Source organism: Pongo pygmaeus, chromosome 7 (assembly GCF_028885625.2).
Source record: "Pongo pygmaeus isolate AG05252 chromosome 7, NHGRI_mPonPyg2-v2.0_pri, whole genome shotgun sequence".
Lineage (NCBI taxonomy): Eukaryota > Metazoa > Chordata > Mammalia > Primates > Hominidae > Pongo > Pongo pygmaeus.
The window spans coordinates 38,348,291-38,365,295 of NC_072380.2; the positions used below are offsets into that span (position 1 = coordinate 38,348,291).

At 46.5% G+C, this 17,005-nt stretch overlaps 1 protein-coding gene across 2 annotated transcripts in view; it reads left to right on the plus strand.

Moving 5' to 3' along the window:
- The first annotated feature begins 10,022 nt into the window (after nt 1-10,022).
- Nucleotides 10,023-17,005, plus strand: part of ASH2L (ASH2 like, histone lysine methyltransferase complex subunit) — a 33,863-nt gene continuing 26,880 nt past the window's right edge. The window contains exons 1-5 of one of the 2 annotated variants that reach the window (XM_054498597.2): nt 10,023-10,785; nt 11,424-11,490; nt 12,053-12,198; nt 15,370-15,458; nt 15,730-15,824. In XM_054498597.2, the coding sequence (XP_054354572.1) occupies nt 10,598-10,785; nt 11,424-11,490; nt 12,053-12,198; nt 15,370-15,458; nt 15,730-15,824 (585 nt within the window). In that variant the 5' untranslated portion in view covers nt 10,023-10,597. Of the gene's footprint in view, nt 10,786-10,881; nt 11,186-11,423; nt 11,491-12,052; nt 12,199-15,369; nt 15,459-15,729; nt 15,825-17,005 lie in introns of those variants that run through there. The other variant, XM_054498598.2, reaches the window with a different exon arrangement.

The following is a 17,005-nucleotide window of genomic DNA, read 5'->3' on the forward strand; positions in this document are numbered from 1 at the left end:
TACAGGTTCAGAGGCAGAAGGGACTTGACTTGTCTCAGACGAGACTTTGGACTTGGACGTTTGAGTTAATGCTGGAATGAGCTAAGACTTTGGGGGACTGTTGGGAAGGCATGATTGTGTTTTGAAATGTGAGAACATGAGAATTGGGAGGGGATGGGGCAAAATGATATGGTTTGGGTATGCCCCCACCCAAATCTCATCTTTTTTTTTTTTTCCAACATGGAGTCTCACTCTGTCGCCAGGCTGGAGGGCAGTGGCATGATCTCAGCTCACTGACTCCCAGGTTCAAGTGATTCTCCTGCCTCAGCCACACACATAGCTGGGAATACAGGCATGCACCACCATGCCCAGCTAATTTTTGTATTTTTAGTAGAGTTAGGGTTTCACCATGTTGGCCAGGATGGTCTCCATCTCTTGACCTTGTGATCCGCCCCCTCGGCCTCCCAAATTGCTGGGATTACAGACGTGAGCCACTGTGCCTGGCCTCCAAATCTCATCTTGAACTGTAGTTCCTGTAATCCCCACGTTATGGGAGGGAACTGGTGGAAAGTAATTGAATTGTGGGGGTGGTTACCTCCATGCTGTTCTTGCGAAGTGAGTAAGTTCTCACGAGATCTGATGGTTTTATAAGGGCTTTCCCACCCTCCCCTTCACTCGGCACTTCTCCTTGCTGCCGCCATGTGAAGGAGGATGCGTTTGCTTCCCCTTCTGCCATAATTGTAAGTTTCCTGAGCCTCCCCAGCCATGCTGAACTGTGAGTCAGTTAAACGTCTTTCCTTTGTAAACCACCCAGTCTCAGGTATATCTTTCTTAGCAGCATGAGAACACACTAAAACACTCCGTCTCTACAAAAAATAAGAAAAATGAGCCAGGCATGGTGGCACATGCTAGGAGTTCCAGCTACTCAGGAGGCTAAGGTGGGAGGATTGCTTGAGACAAGAAGGTTGAGATTGCAGTGAGCCATGATCTGCACTCCAGCCTGGGTAACAGGGTAAGACCCTGTCTCTTAAAAAACAAACAAACAAAAAAACCAACTGGAAAACATAAAGAAAAGAAAAAACACCATCTTTATCATTCCACTACTCAGGAATCATAATTATGAGCATTCTGAATACTGTATTTGAGGATGTGAGAATGGCCTCCACATTTTCACCACGGTAGAATAATTTACCCTCCAGTCGGCAGCTGCATCAAATCAGCTTTCTGGTAAACTGAGTGAATTAAGCAGTTACTGGCGAGAGAGCTCCTAAAAATATGTTTTTCCTGTTTGGCCATCCTAAACTTCCAACCTGGTGTTCTGGTAGTGATTTTCATTAACCTTATCATGAAGAGGTACCCAGTTTTTGTTTTTGTTTTTTTCCTTTTCTTTTTTTTAAAGCAGAGCCTCACTCTGTTGCACAGGCTGGACTGGAGTGGTGTGATCTCGGCTTACCGCAACCAACTCCACTTCCTGGGCTCAAGCCATTCTGCTGCCTCAGCCTCCTGAGTAGCTGGAACCACAGGCATGTGCCACCATGCCCAGCTACTTTTTGTATTTTTAGTAGAGATGGGGTTTCACCATGTTGGCCAGGCTGGTCTCAAACTTCTGATCTCAGGTGATCTGCCCGCCTCAGCCTCCCAAAGTGCTGGGATTACAGGCATGAGCCACCACGCCTGGCCAGGACCTAGTTTTGATGGATGCTTTTCTTTTCTTTTCTTTTTTTCTTTTTCTTAAGATGGAGTCTTAAGATGCTCTGTCACCAGGCTGGAGTGCAGTGGTGAGATCTCGGCTCACTGCAGTCTCTGGCCCCCAGGTTCAAGCAATTCCCCTGCCTCAGTCTCCCAAGTAGCTGGGACAAGAGGCGTGCACCACCACCATGCCCGGCTAATTTTTTGTATTTTAGTAGAGACGGGGTTTCACCATGTTGGCCAGGATGGTCTCGATCTCCTGACCTCATGATCCACCCGCCTCGGCCTCCCAAAGTGCTGGAATTACAGGCATGAGCCACTGCCCCAGGCCGGATGCTTTGCTTTGAATTCCAGAAGTTAGGCGGTCTGGTTCTATCGCAGCCTTGCCTACTTTTATCCACAGGTGAGCTACCTGTGGGGAAGAGCAAGGAATTCTAAAACCTTGAAACTCAAATAATATTGCCTTCTGTCTCCTCAGCCTCTCAGCATCCAGCTCTGCCTCCTCATTTGGACTTCTGGGTCCCGAGTTCCTCCTGTCCCTCTGCTGTCTCTCATGCCACGGTTCATCAACTGAACTTTCTCACTCGTATCTTTGATTCCCTTTTATCCTGGCCCTGACTCTTACCTGCCTGGCAAAACCAAAAACCCAGATGCATGTTTCCGTTCATCTTTGCTGTGACTCTTACGTAGCCTGGTGCAGATGGAGCAAAGTGTGAAGACAGAAATCCATGCCCCAGCAGGTGTGCATCCTCCAAGCTCAGCCAGGCCTTCCAATGTCCAGTATTTTCCCTTGGTCTCCTGTTCCCTATAATAACACCAAATGGGCCAGGTGCGGTGGCTCATGCCTGTAATCCCAGCACTTTGGGAGGCCAAGACAGGTGGATCACCTGAGGTCAGGCGTTTAAGACCAGCCTGGCCAACATGGTGAAACACTGTCTCTACTAAAAATGCAAAAAATTAGATGGACGTGATGGTGGCAGCCTGTAATCCCAGCAACTTGGGAGGCTGAGGCAGGAGAATCACTTGAACTTGGGAGGCGGAGATTGCAGTGAGCCGAGATTGCACCACTGCACTCAAGCCTGGGCAACAAGAGCAGAACTCCGTCTCAAATAATAATAATAATCATGATAATACCAAATGATATCCTTCTTCTATTCTCCTTCTTTCCTCCAGTCTCAGGCAATGAATGGGATTGCCTCCTCCAGATCAAGACTAACTTCTCCAACTCTGCCAGCTGACTCAGTTACTCCCTCACCTTCTTTAGAAAGCTGCTCCATCAACCATCTTCTCTCCTATATGTTCAACCTCTGGCTCCCTACTGATGAATAAAATTTCATCAGCCTGTCCCCCAATCCTGCACTCCCTTCCCAATTATCATCCAATTGTTTTCTCTCCATCAGAGACAAACATTTGTTTAGGGACTATTTCAAACACACTTAAAAAGTACAGAGAACCTGTAGTGAACAAAGATTTAACAGACATCGACATTTTGCCATATTTCACTAGGGTTTTCCCGTTTAAGGAAAAAAAATGCAGGCCGGTTACAGTGGCTCATGCCTGTAATCCCAGCACTTCGGGAGGTTGAGGCAGGAGGATCACTTGAGGCCGGGAGTTCAAGACCAGCCTAGCCAACACAGCAAAACCCTATCTCTACTAAAAATACAAAAATTAGTAGAGAGTGGTGGCATGCACCTGTATTCCCAGCTACTCAGGAGGCTGAGGCACGCAAATCACTTGAACCTAGGAGGCAGAGGTTGCAGTGAGCCAAGATCACGCAGTGGCACTCCAGCCTGGGCAACAGAGCAAGACTCCGTCTTAAAAAAAAAAAAAAAAAAAATTAAAAGTAAAGAAAAAAAAAGCCTCAGGAACACAAAACTGGAAATTTGTCTACACAGCTATTTCTACTTCCATCCCTCCATTCATTTCTCAATCCATTATAATGTGGATTCTGCCCCTACCCTGAAACTCTCTAGCTAAAATCATTCATGACTTTTAAAATATAAGTGACAAGCTAGCACAGTGGCATGAACTGGTAGTCCTAGCTACTTGAGAGGCTGAGGGTGGAGGATCCTTTGGCCCCAGGAGTTCAAGTACGGCCTGGGTAACAGAGCGAAACCAGGTGACTTAAAAAAAAAATGTAGGTGCCACTCAGGGGTTCAATCCCCAGACCACTGGCATTTGAAAGCATGTTACATAAGTGTTTCATATTGCTGGGGTCACCAAATCAATTTAGTATGTCATTAATGGCATGAAAAAGACATAATACAAAGTGCAGAATGTTTAATAAATCTTTTGCTTCAAGTATAAATCATGTGTATACTGGGTCATTGCAAAATGTATTTCTTATGTGAGTTGTGGCTAAAACATTTGAAAGACATTGTTCTAAATTAACGGTCTTCAAAATTTTGTTTGCATGAATTTTTCATTGTAAGTTTAGTTACAAAGGATTTGATGTGGATTGTAAACATTAGCATTGTTAAATAAAACTTTAAAAAATATTTCTATTGCAGTGATTTCCATGTCTGTCATCATCCATTGAAGAAATACATAAGTCAGGCACGGTGGCTCATGCCTGTTATCCCAGCACTTTGGGAGGCCAAGGTGGACATATCTCCCCGTCCAGGAGTTTGAGAGTAGCCTTGGGAACATGGAAAAACCCCATCTCTACAAAAAATGGAAAAATTAGCCAGGCATGGTAGTGCACATCTGTAATCCCAGCTACTTGGGAGGCTGAGGTGGGAGGGGCACGTGAGCCTGGGGAGGATGAGGCTGCAGTGAGCTGTAATCGTGCCACTGCACTCTAGCCTGGGAAAGAGAGCAAAACCCTGTCTCAAAAAAAATAAACAAAATATATAAGCAAGTTTTTTCTTTTTTTTTGAAGCAGGGTCTCACTCTGTCACTCAGGCTGGAGGGTAGTGGTGCAATTGTAGCTTGACCTCTCTGAGCTTAGGTGATCCTCCCAAATAGCTGGGACTAAAGCCACGACACCTGGCTAATATTTTGTTTTTTGTACAGATGAGGGTCTTGCTGTATTGCCCAGGCTGGTCTCGAATTCCTGGGCTCAAGCAATCTTCCTGCCTCAGCCTCCCAAAGTGCTGGGATTACAGACATGAGCCACTATGTTTGGCCGGGAATATAATTATTAGTCTACAACTGATCAAATGTAGTCTATATATTGATAATTAAACATAAAAGTCAAAATTTTATTGAAGCTGTAATTCTTAATGGGACTGAGCATTTATTTTTTCAATTCATATGTTCATGAATAAGTATCATTGTTGCTAGAATGAGAGGTTTAGCATCGATTACTTTTTTTTTTTTTTTTTTTTGAGACTGAGTCTTGCTCTGTCACCTCGGTCGGAGTGCAGTGGTGCGATCTCGGCTCACTGCAACCTCCACCTCCCGGGTTCAAGCGATTCTCCTGCCTCAGCCTCCCAAGTAGCTGGGACTACAGGCGCATGCCACCACACCCAGCTGATCTTTTTTTTGTGTGTATTTTTAGTAGAGACGGGGTTTCACCGTGTTAGCCAGATGGTCTCTATCTCCTGACCTCGTGATCTGCCCACCTCGGCCTCCGAAAGTGCTGGGATTACAGGAGTGAGACACCATGCGTGGCCTATTTTTCATTTTTTTTAAGAGACTCGTTCTCACCATGTTGCTTGCATTAATGTTGCCCAGGCTTGCCTCCAACTCTTGAACTCAAGATCCTCTCACTTCACCTGTCTCGAATAGCTGGGACAGGCATGCATCACCACACCCAGCATTTTTCATTTTTATAGATAAAAGAGCTGACAACTTTTCTTTACATAAATAAGCATTTTCCCACCCAGGATCTATGAAGCAATGGAACTCAATTCTTTGAACTCCTTCAAAGTTCTATGTCAGGGCCAGGCACAATGGCTCACGCCTGTAATCCCAACACTTTGGGAGGCCGAGGCGGGTGGATCACCTGAGGTCAGGAGTTCCAGACCAGCCTGGACAGCATGGTGAAACCCCGTCTCTAATTAAAATACAAAAAATTAGCTGGGCGTGGTGCCACATGCCTGTAATCCCAGCTATTCAGGAGGCTGAGGCAGGAGAATCTCTTGAACGCTGGAGGTGGAGGGTGCAGTGAGCTGAGACCGTCACATTGCACTCCAGCCTGGGGAACAAGAGCAAAACTCAGTCTCAAAAAAAAAAAAAAAAAAGTTCTATGTCAGATTATGGTGATCTACCACTAACATCTTTTTTTTTTTTTTAAGTTTTAATTTTCTGGCCAGGTATGGTGGCTCACGCCTATAATCCCAGCACTTTGGGGGGCCAAGGTGGGTGGATCACACGGGGGTCAGGAGTACGAGACCAGCCTGGCCAACACGGTAAACCCTGTCTCTACTAAAATAAAAAACTAGCCCGGTGTGGTGGTGGGTACCTGTAATCTCAGTACTTTGGGAGGCCGAGGCAGGTGGATCACCTGAGCTCGGGAGTTCCAGGCCAGCCCTGACCAACATGGAAAAACCCCATCTCTACTAAAAACACAAAATTAGCTGGGCATGGTGGTGCATGCCTGTAATCCCAGCTACTCAGGAGGCTGAGGCAGGAGAAGGTGGAGGTTGCAGTGAGCCGAGATCGCGCCATTGCACTCCAGCCTGGGCAACAAGATTGAAACTCTGTCTCCAAAAACAAAAAATTAGCTGGGCGTGGTGGCATGTGCCTGTACTCCCAACCACTCAGGAGGCTGAGGCAGGAGAATCACTTGAACCCGGAAGGCGGCGGCTGCAGCGAGCTGAGATCGTGCCACTCTACTCCAGCCTGGATGAGAGAGCAAGACTCTGTCTCAAAAAAAAAAAAAAAAAAGAAAAAGAAAAAAATTAAGTTTTAATTTTTAATTTTTTAAAGTTTTACTTTTCTAATAATTTTAGATTGACTGAAGAGTCACAGATAGTTCAGAATTCCTCCTATACCCTTAACCTGGCTTTTCCTAATGTTAGCATCTTATAACCATAACACATTGATCAAAACGAAGGAATTAACATTGGTATGGTACTATTAATTTAACTTCAAACTTTATTTGGATCTACCAGTTTTTCCAGTAATCTCCTTTTCTGTCCCAGGATCCTCACATTACGTTTAGTTGTCATATCTCCTTGACCTCCTCCAATCTGTTTCTCAGCCCTTACTCTTTCAGGGCCCTGATAGTTGTTTTTGTTTTAGAAATAGGGTCTACCTCGGCTGGGCACAGTGGCTCATGCCTGTAATCCCAGCACTTTGGGAGCCCAAGGTGGGCAAATCACCTGAAGTCGGGAGTTTGAGACCAGCCTGACCAACATGGAGAAACCCCATCTGTATTAAAACTATAAAATTAGCTGGGTGTGGTGGCGCATGCCTGTAATCCCAGCTACTCAGGAGGCTGAGGTAGGAGAATCGCTTGAACCCAGGAGGTGGAGGTTGCGGTCAGCCAAGATCATGCCATTGCACTCCAGCCTGGGCAACAGGAGCAAAACTCTGTCTCAAACAAACAAACAAACAAAAATTTATAGAGACAGGGTCTTGCTTTCTTGCCTAGGCTGGTCTTGAACTCCTAGCTTCAAGCAATCTTCCTGCCTCCTGCCTTGGCCTCTCAAAGTGCTGGGATTACAGGCATGAGCCACTGCACCCAGCCAACATATTTTCTAGAACGTCTTTCAACTTGGATTCATCTGATGCTTTCTCTTGATTAGACTTGGATTATGGATTTTGGGGAATACCAAAGAGATGAAGTTGCCATCTCATTGCATATCGGGGGGTATATTTATAATTTTTCTTTTTTTTTGAGACGGAGTCTCGCTCTGTCGCCCAGGGTGGAGTGCAGTGGTGCGATCTCGGCTCACTGCAAGCTCCACCTCCTGGGTTCATGCCATTCTCCTGCCTCAGCCTCCCAAGTAGCTGGGACTACAGGCGTCCGCCACCACGCCCGCTTAATTTTTTGTATTTTTAGTAGAGACAGGGTTTTGCTTTGTTAGCCAGGATGGTCTCGATCTCCTGACCTTGTGATCCGCCTGCCTAGGCCTTCCAAATTGCTGGGATTACAGGCGTAAGCCACTGCACCCGGCCTATAATTTTTAACTGGTTATATTAACCTGACCACTTGGGTAAGGCGGTGTGTTTGCCCATTTCTGCACTGTAAAAATTACTATTTTCTACCAAGAGAAAGAAGAAAATAAATAAAACATAAAAATTACTATTTTCTTTCTTTTTTTTTTTTTTTGAGACGGAGTTTCACTCTTGTTGCCCAGGCTGGAGTGTAATGGCGCGATCTCGGCTCACTGCAACCTCGCCTCCCGGGTTCAAGCGATTCTCCTGCCTCAGCCTCCTGAGTAGCTGCGATTACAGGCATGCGCCACCACACCTGGCTAATTTTGTAGTTTTAGTAGACACGGGGTTTCTCCATGTTGGTCAGGCTGGTCTCGAACTCCCGACCTCAGGTGATCCACCCGCCTCGGCCTCCCAAAGTGCTGGGATTACAGGCGTGAGCCACAGCGCCTGGCCATATTATTTTATTTTTCTACATTCTATTATTTAGAAGCAAGTCACTAAGTCCAGCCCACACGATCAAGGGGAGGGGTGGGGGTATTAAAGAATTTGTGCGGAGGCATGATGGCTCATTCCTGTAATCCCAGCACGCTGGAAAGCCCAGGCAAGAGGATCGCTTGAGCTCGGAAGTTGGAGACTAGTCTGAGCAACATGATGAGATCCTGTCTCTACTAAAAATAAAGAAAATTAGCTAGGCGTGCCGGGCGCGGTGGCTCACGCCTGTAATCCCAGCACTTTGGGAGGCTGAGGCGGAGGATCACAAGGTCAGGAGACTGAGACCATCCTGGCTAAAAAACGACAAAAACCCTGTCTCTACTAAAAATACAAAAAATTAGCTGGACGCGGTGGCGGGCGCCTGTAGTCCCAGCTACTCGGGAGGCTGAGGCAGGAGAATGGTGTGAACCCGGGAGGTGGAGCTTGCAGTGAGCGGAGATTGCACCACCGCACTCCAGTCTGGGCGACAGAGCAACACTCCGTCTCAAAAAGAAAAAAAAAAAAAGAATATTAGCTGGGCGTGGTGGCTCGTGCCTATAGTCCCTGCTACTCAGGAGGCTAAGGTAGGAGGATTGCTTTACCCGGGGAACTTCAGGCGGCAGTGAGGTATGATGGCGCCACTGAGGTATGATGGCGCCACTGCTGCACTCCAACCTGAGCGACAATGCGAGACTCTGTCTCAAAAAAAAAAACACACAGGTGAAACCCCGTCTCTACGAAAGATACAAAAATTAGCCGGTCGTCATGGCACGTGCCTGTAATCCCAGCAACTCTGGAGGCTAAGGCAAGAGAATCGCTTGAACCCGAAACCGCGAGGTGGAGGTTGCAGTGAGCTGAGATCGCGCTACTGCACTCAGCCTGGGCGACAAACCGAGACTCTGTTTCAAAAAAAAGAAAAAAAAAAGCCGTGCGCGGTGGCTCACACCTGTAATCCCAGCACTTTGGGAGGCCAACGTGGGTGGATCACTTGAGGTCAGGGGATCGACACCAGCCTGGCCAACATGGTGAAACCCCGCCTCTACTAACAAAAATTAGCCGGGCGTGGTGACAGATACCTGTAATCCCAGCTACTCGGGAGGCTGAGGCAGGAGAATCGCTTGAACTTGGGGTGGAGGTTGCAGTGAGCCGAGATCGCGCCACTGCGCTCCAGCCTGGGCGACAGAGCGAGACTCTGTCTCAAAGAAACAACAAAAAAACACAAAATTTTGCGACCATATGTTAAAACTGCTACAATACTACGTATTTGGGAGGAGATACTTAGAGCAAGCATCCTGCTTCTCTTTGGAGTACCAACCCCTGATTTCAGTATTTATCACCAATTTTAAAAATATCACCTGGCAACTCAGGTCTTTCTCCAATTTTGTTGAAAACCAATAATTGAGAACCAATTGGGAAATCAGTATCTACGTATTTCCCATGGCGTCCAGTGGCCCAGAGGTTCCTACACTATCGGTAGACACATCACAGTAAGATTAGACTGAGGATTGGCGAGGGGTGCGGCGTTACTCCGGCCATGTAAAGCGGGAGAAGAGTGTATCTATCTTTAAGCAACATTTTAGGATATAGGATAAACACTGGTGTCCTGAAAACGTTCCTGGCCGCAACACTCTTAGAGGTTTGCATTCTCGAGTTTGGAGACCATGGCTCTGAAAGACTGAACTCACTCCACTGATGCCAGCCACCAGCTACTGTTGATGACTTCGCAAGTTCGTACTTTCAGTCCACACCTCTTCCTTTCGCTGGGCACTAAACCTGTCTACATTCCGAGTGCCCCGGCACACCCCCGGGCTTCGCTTTCCGCCTCTCACACTAGGAAGTGGCGAGCCGCTTCTAGTGCCCACGCCGCTCCTCAGCTGCCCGGCCTGGGTTCTCCACCCTCGCCCCTGGAATCGGCCTCCTTAGATTCCCTTCCCTCTTAAGGTCATTTGGAAACGGGCTCCAAGGGGCGACCCTGCGCAGAAAACCAAATTCCATCCGGGGCGAGCAGGGAGTGCTAGACTCCAAGGAAGACGTTTCCCACATTCGGTGGTGAGGAGTGTTTGGCGGCACGGCCAGCGCTCTCAAGGATCCTCCTCTGCGCGAGAATATCCAGTCGTAGCCACGAAAATACGCCGCGTCAGTCCCTGACTCGAAAGGAAGTCCTCCAGAGAGCCCCACTAACCATCTAGCTTCCTCCACCTTCTGCCTGCCAGGCCTGCGGCCACCGCCGGCGCGAGAGGCCGGCCCACCTCTGCCCGCGTGCCTGGCCTTAAAGCGGTCGTGGAATTAGGCTTCCTCAGGCAGGCGGTGGACGTACCGCGGGCTTTTTCTGTTTGAAGACTACAGCGTCACACAGCAAAGCGCGAGAGAAGAGAGTATTCTCGCGAGAAGTCCAGGGGTGGCCGTGATGGCGGCGGCAGGAGCAGGACCTGGCCAGGAAGCGGGTGCCGGGCCTGGCCCAGGAGCGGCCGCAAATGCAACAGGGGCAGAAGAGGGGGAGATGAAGCCGGTGGCAGCGGGAGCAGCCGCTCCTCCTGGAGAGGGGACCTCTGCTGCTCCGACAGCTGAGCCCAGTTCCGGGGAGGCTGAAGGCGGGTAAGAGGTCCTGCGGCCCGAGGAGGACGCGGGAGGGAAGCCCGCCCCTCGCAAATCCCGCGGCTCCTGGAGCCCTGCCGCCCGCCCCCTGCGAACCCAGGCCCCGCCGCCAATGGCTCGCCCTGCCTTTGCGCCGCTTGGCCCGTCCCCTCTCAAGCATATCTCGGATAACGCCCCTTCCGCACCTTTCACGGGCGGTGGAGCTGAGGCCCCTGTCGTTATCTCTGATCCTTGCGCCCTGGCAGGAAGCTGGTAGCTCACACTTTAACGGGAGGCCTTCACATATTCCAGAAAAGAAACCACTTTGCAGTGCCAGACTGGAAGAAGTAACGGTCACTCTGAAAACGGGGTGGGAGAGCTGCCTGTCTTTGAACCTCTCCCAGGACCAACTCTAACCCAGGTAGATTTGTCTGTAAAGGCCGATTAGGCTTCCCTGTGCTCCGTGGGTCCGCTACTGTCTGACATGTTCACCTTCTCAGTATCCTGACAGTACCTTGGGCATCCAGTCTGAGATCAGGCTTAGCTGAAAAAGCTGCAGGAGTATGAAGTTCCGCTGTAATTTGATCATCATTTTTGGGAATAGGCATTTTGAGGTTTGTCTTGAGAATTCTTACTTGAGCGCTTTCATTATCTTACAGGGAGGCAAACTTGGTCGATGTAAGCGGTGGCTTGGAGACAGAATCATCTAATGGAAAAGATACACTAGTAAGTATTTTTAGTTGTTTGCAAGATAAAATAGGGTTTGTTTTTAATTATTTCTTTTTTTTTTTTTTTTTTGCGACGGAGCCTTGCTCTGTCGCCCAGGCTGGAATGCAGTGGGGCGATCTCGGCTCACTGCAACCTCCTCCCTCCGGGTTCCAGCGATTCTCCTGCCTCAGCCTCCCAAGTAGCTGGGATTACAGGCACCTGCCAACACACCCGGCTACTTTTTTTTGTCTTTTTAGTAGAGACGGGGTTTCACTATGTTGGCCAGGCTGGTCTCGAACTCCTAACCTCAGTTGATTCTCCCGCCTCAGCCTCCCAGAGTGTTGGGATTACAGGCGTGAGCCACCGCGCCCGGCCTTGTTTTTACATTTTTAAGTGAATCAAAAATACATTCAGGCCAGGCACGGTGGCTCATGCCTGTAATCCCAGCAGTTTGGGAGGCTGAGACCTCAGGATCACTTGAGACCAGCCTGGGCAACATAGGGAGACCCCCGTCTCTTAAAAAAATAAAGTAAAATACATTCAAGTCAACTGATTTGATTCTCGAATTGCTCTGACACAGGAAGGTGCTGGGGATACGTCAGAGGTGATGGATACTCAGGCGGGCTCCGTGGATGAAGAGAATGGCCGACAGTTGGGTGAGGTAGAGCTGCAATGTGGGATTTGTACAAAATGGTTCACGGCTGACACATTTGGCATAGATACCTCGTGAGTACTTTTCATAGTTTTTGTGAGAGTTGCTCGGTAAAATAAATCTGAACATGCTCAACAGTTAGTTAGTGGGCAAAATAAATGCGAAGTATTTTCTGTCTCCTAACCCCTATTCAGCAAGTAGGATGTTGAATCAGGAATTGTTTTTATTCCCTTAGCATGTTATCTGCTTACTGAGGGCACAGCCCTGGTAGATACAATGGTGGGTATTGCCCCTCTTTTTGAGTTGACAACCTGGTTTGGAGACAAAAAAAAATGCAATTACAAAGTGTTATATAAACAAATTTAGAACAATATAAACCTTGTGTTGGTGTTTTGGATTTTTCAGAAAGGATATATGTGGATAAAGCCTGTTGTCCAAAATTTGAGATGACCCATGCTCTTTATGCCTGAACCATCCTTTTTTTCCTTTCTCATTGCTGCTGACTCACTCCTTTAGGTATATTGTCTACTCTCCTCAGCAAACCTATTTCCAATCATGTACCTCTTCTAGTGAATTAAAATCATATTGTGATTGAGAATGAAAGACTTTTTTCCTTATACTAACTCACTGTCTATTGGAATAATTGTACTGTTCGCTCTCTGTAATGTTCTTTATGGTTTGTATTATACTAATACATTTATAAAAGACTATCTAAAAATAAGGCTGCATTATCCTGAAATTAATCCACCTTGGGTGAGATTGTGAAGAAATATATATATATGTGTGTGTATATATATATAATGTTTTCTTGTTTTTTTCTTGCGACTGGTTCTCGCTCTGCCACCCAGGCTGGAGTGCAATGGCAGGATCACAGCTTGCTGCAGCCTCAGAACTTCTGAGCTCAAGGGATCCTCCTGCTTCACCCTTCCAAAGTGTTGGGATTACTGGCATGAGCCACCACACCCAGCTTTCCTTTATAATCTGTTGTATACTTTCTAGTTAAAAGGTTAAAATGGGTTTTAGAAATGCTGATGTCTCAATTAACATGTGACTTGTGATTTAGGAAAGAGTGTTTTTAAAAAGAAAGAAAAATACTGAAGGATCAGGAAGAAATAATCTTGGTAGTAACATCTGCTGGGAAAACACACTAGCTAAGCAAGCCTGGTCTCTTAGAGAGGCCTAAGATAGGGCCACTTTTGCCGGAAAAATTTGTTTGGATAGACAGTTTAGGAAAGGAAATTTATTAGAGAGATAACTGGGAGGAATTCAAGGAAGAATCAAATCACAGTTCAAAGTTTTGATAGCTTTGGAGACAACAGTTTGTAACTGAATTTGAAAAGTTATATCTAAAGCCCAGTTAGATCCTATCCATGGTATCAAGTTAAAAAAAAAAAAAAAGGTGGGGGGGGGCCAGGCGCAGTGACTCACGCCTGTAATCCCAGCACTTTGGGAGGCCAAGGCAGGCTGATCACGAGGTCAGGAGTTCGAAACCAGCCTGACCAACATGGTGAAACCCCGTCACCAAAAAAAAACACAAAAATTAGTTGGGCACGGTGGTGCGCGCCTGTAGTCCCAGCTACTCGGGAGGCAGGAAAATCACTTGAACCTGGGAAGTAGAGGTTGCACCCCAGCCTGGGTGACAGTGAGACTCCGTCTCAAAAAAAAAGGCCAGGCGTGGTGGCTCACACCTGTAATCCCAGCACTTTAGGAGGCCGAGACAGGAGAATGACTTGAGCCCAGGAGTTCGAGACTAGCCTAGGCAACATAGTGAGACCCTGTCTCTACAAGAAATAGAAAAAAATTAGCTGGGCGTGGTGGTTCACACCTGTAGTACCAGCTACTCAGGAGCTTTAGGTGGGAGGATTGCTTAAGCCCTGCAGGTTGAGGCTGCAGTGAGCCATGATTGTGCTACTGCACTCCAGCCTGGGTAACAGAGTGAGACCGTGTCTCAAAAAAGAAAAGAAAAATAAAGCCCAGTTAGGTGGGATGGATTATCTTTTACAACTGAGATAGAGAATGTGAGCTAGCAGGATATGAAAAAGGCTACTCTTTACACCTGTTTGTATTTAAATTAAAATAACTATTTACCTGCCTATCTTCAGTATGAGGCTTTGTCTTCTGTAAATGAGCTTATCACAATAGTCTGTTTAACAGAAGAGGTTCTACAGAGAAGTGAAGGTAAGGAAACTCAGCTTTAACATTTGTAAGAATGTTTCTTAATTCCATGAGGGTAGCAATAGTTGGTAAATGCTTGGTAGTCTTCTCTGAGGATACCCTAAGCTAGTTTCAGAGTCCAAGATAAACCTTTGTTCTGATTTCTTCTCTTCTAGCTTAAGCCGTTTATACTAAAGGTCTTCTGTCCTTCTGTTACTTTGCCCTTTGCAAGACTAAACTCCTGTACTTTTCCTGTCATCCTGTGCAATCACTACCATGTTTCTCTTCTCAAATGCGTTGGTTCCTCTGTTGCATCCGTCTCTGCCATATTGTCTTTCCCCTCCTGGCCTCTTCCTCTCTTGCCTTCAAATAGGCAAGTCTTCTCTTGATGTCAGGCGATCCACCTGCCTTGGCCTCTCAAAGTTCTGGGATTACATGTGTGAGCCACTGTGCCTGGCCTAGTTATTTACATTTTTAATTCATTTTTTCTTACATTCTGCTTGCCCTTTCCAACCACATTATTGACACATAGAGATACACCTTAGACTACTTTGTCCTCTTCTACAGCTAGCCTGGCATATTCTTTTTAGGTACTCAAAAAATAACAAGATACCAGTGAGAACCTTCTAGATGCTGAATTGTCCAATATAACGGATAAGGTCTTATTAACTTTTGTGACAGAAAAATCCAGGTATTTATAAAAATATGAGCCCTGTGTTGGTTTTGACAACCTTTTTACATTTTAAGACTATGTTAACATATTAACATTTTGATTTACCTGTCACTGAGGGGAATGGATTCATGTTAACTTCTCATAAAGAAGCGTACAGCCTGCGCAACATGGCGAAACCCTGACTCCATAAAAAAATACAAAAATTAGCTGGGCATGGTGGCTCATGCCTGTAGTCCCAGCTTCTTGGGGGGCTGAAGTGGGAGAATCAACCTGAGCCAGGGAACGTCAAGTCTGCAGTGAGCTATGATTGTACCACTGCACTCCAGCCTGAGTGGTAGAGTGAGACCCTGTCTTTAAAAAAAAAAAATGTGTGTGTGTTCACAAGTTCACTAATTTGTATACTTTGGCTCTTCTGCAGATCCTGTCTACCTTTCATGACCAACTACAGTTTTCATTGCAATGTCTGCCATCACAGTGGGAATACCTATTTCCTCCGGAAGCAAGCAAGTAAGAACAAACTCTGGAGTATTTGAAGACGATTATCCACTGGAAAAGAAAAGGGATCTGGGCATAGCAGAATCAGGAGACCTTTGCCTAGTAGCTGGTATAAGTTCAGTTGGGGTTTAGCTCTGAATAATTGCAATTGCCCATTTCAGGTCACATGATGACTCCATTTTGCTGCTATAATTGTTATTTTCTGGACCATTTATTGAGTATTCCCTTGGTTGTAGAGATGTAGTACTACAGACAACTGTTTCTTCCTTTTTGTTTTTGATAGACTTGAAGGAAATGTGCCTTAGTGCTTTGGCCAACCTGACATGGCAGTCCCGAACACAGGATGAACATCCGAAGACAATGTTCTCCAAAGATAAGGTAGAGGTGGAATTAATGTAATTGCAGTTATACTAAAGAGTTAGGTGGAACTTCTAAATATACTCCCTAACAAGTACTTTCTTCCCAGTTTTTAATGAATATATGCCAGTGGATTCAGTGATTACCTTGTTCTCTTTTTTTTTTCAAGATGGAGTCTTGCTCTGTTGCCCAGGCTGGAATGCAGTGATGCGATCTCAGCTCACTGTACCCTCTGCCTCCTGGGTTCCAGAGATTCTCCTGCCTCTGCTTCCCGAGTAGCTGGGATTACAGGTATGCACCACCATGCCCAGCTAATTTTTTGTATTTTTAGTAGAGACAGGATTTCACCATGTTGGCCAGGCTCATCTCCAACTGACCTCATGATCCACCCACCTCGGCCTCCCAAAGCGCTGGGATTACAGGCGTGAGCCACCGCACCTAGCCTGGGTCTCACTCTGTCACCCAGGCTGGAGTGCAGTGGTGTGATCATGGCTCACTGCAGCCTTGACCTCCTGGGCTAAAGCAGTTCGCCTTCCTCGGCCTCTCAAAGTGCTGGGATTACAGGTGTGAGCCACTGAACATGGCCTCTTTTTAGTTTATTTTTTCCAAAATTATTTTGAAAATTTTCAAGGTGGAATGTAGTGACACCATCACGGCTCACCAAAGACTTAACCTCCTGGGCTCAGGTGATCCTCCCACCTCAGCCTCTCAAGTAGCTGGGACTGGTGCACACCACCACACCCAGCTAGTTTTTTTAGAGACAGGGTTTTGCCATGTTGCCCAGGCTGGTAGAACTCCTGTACTCAAGTGATCCGTCTGCCTCAGCCTCCCAAGGTGTTGGGATTACAGGTGTGAGCCACTGCACCTGGCCCATTTCTTCTTAGATTTGCCAGTTAACATTTTGCTAAGTTTGTTTTATCTCCCCATAAATCTGTTTTTCCCTTAAGCTATATGAGACTACACTGTGGGTATACTTTACCTAATATTCTGTTATACAACCACAATGCCATGATCATAATAAAAAAATTTAACATTGGTGCAGTACTACTAATTTACAGTTCATATTTGTAGTTTCTCAGGATTATTTTTGTGTTAATAATATCCTCCTCTATAGCTTCTTTCTCCATCCAGGGTCTGGTCAGGATCACCCATTACATTTAGTTGTAATGACTGTTTTGTCTCTAATCTATTAATAAAACAAT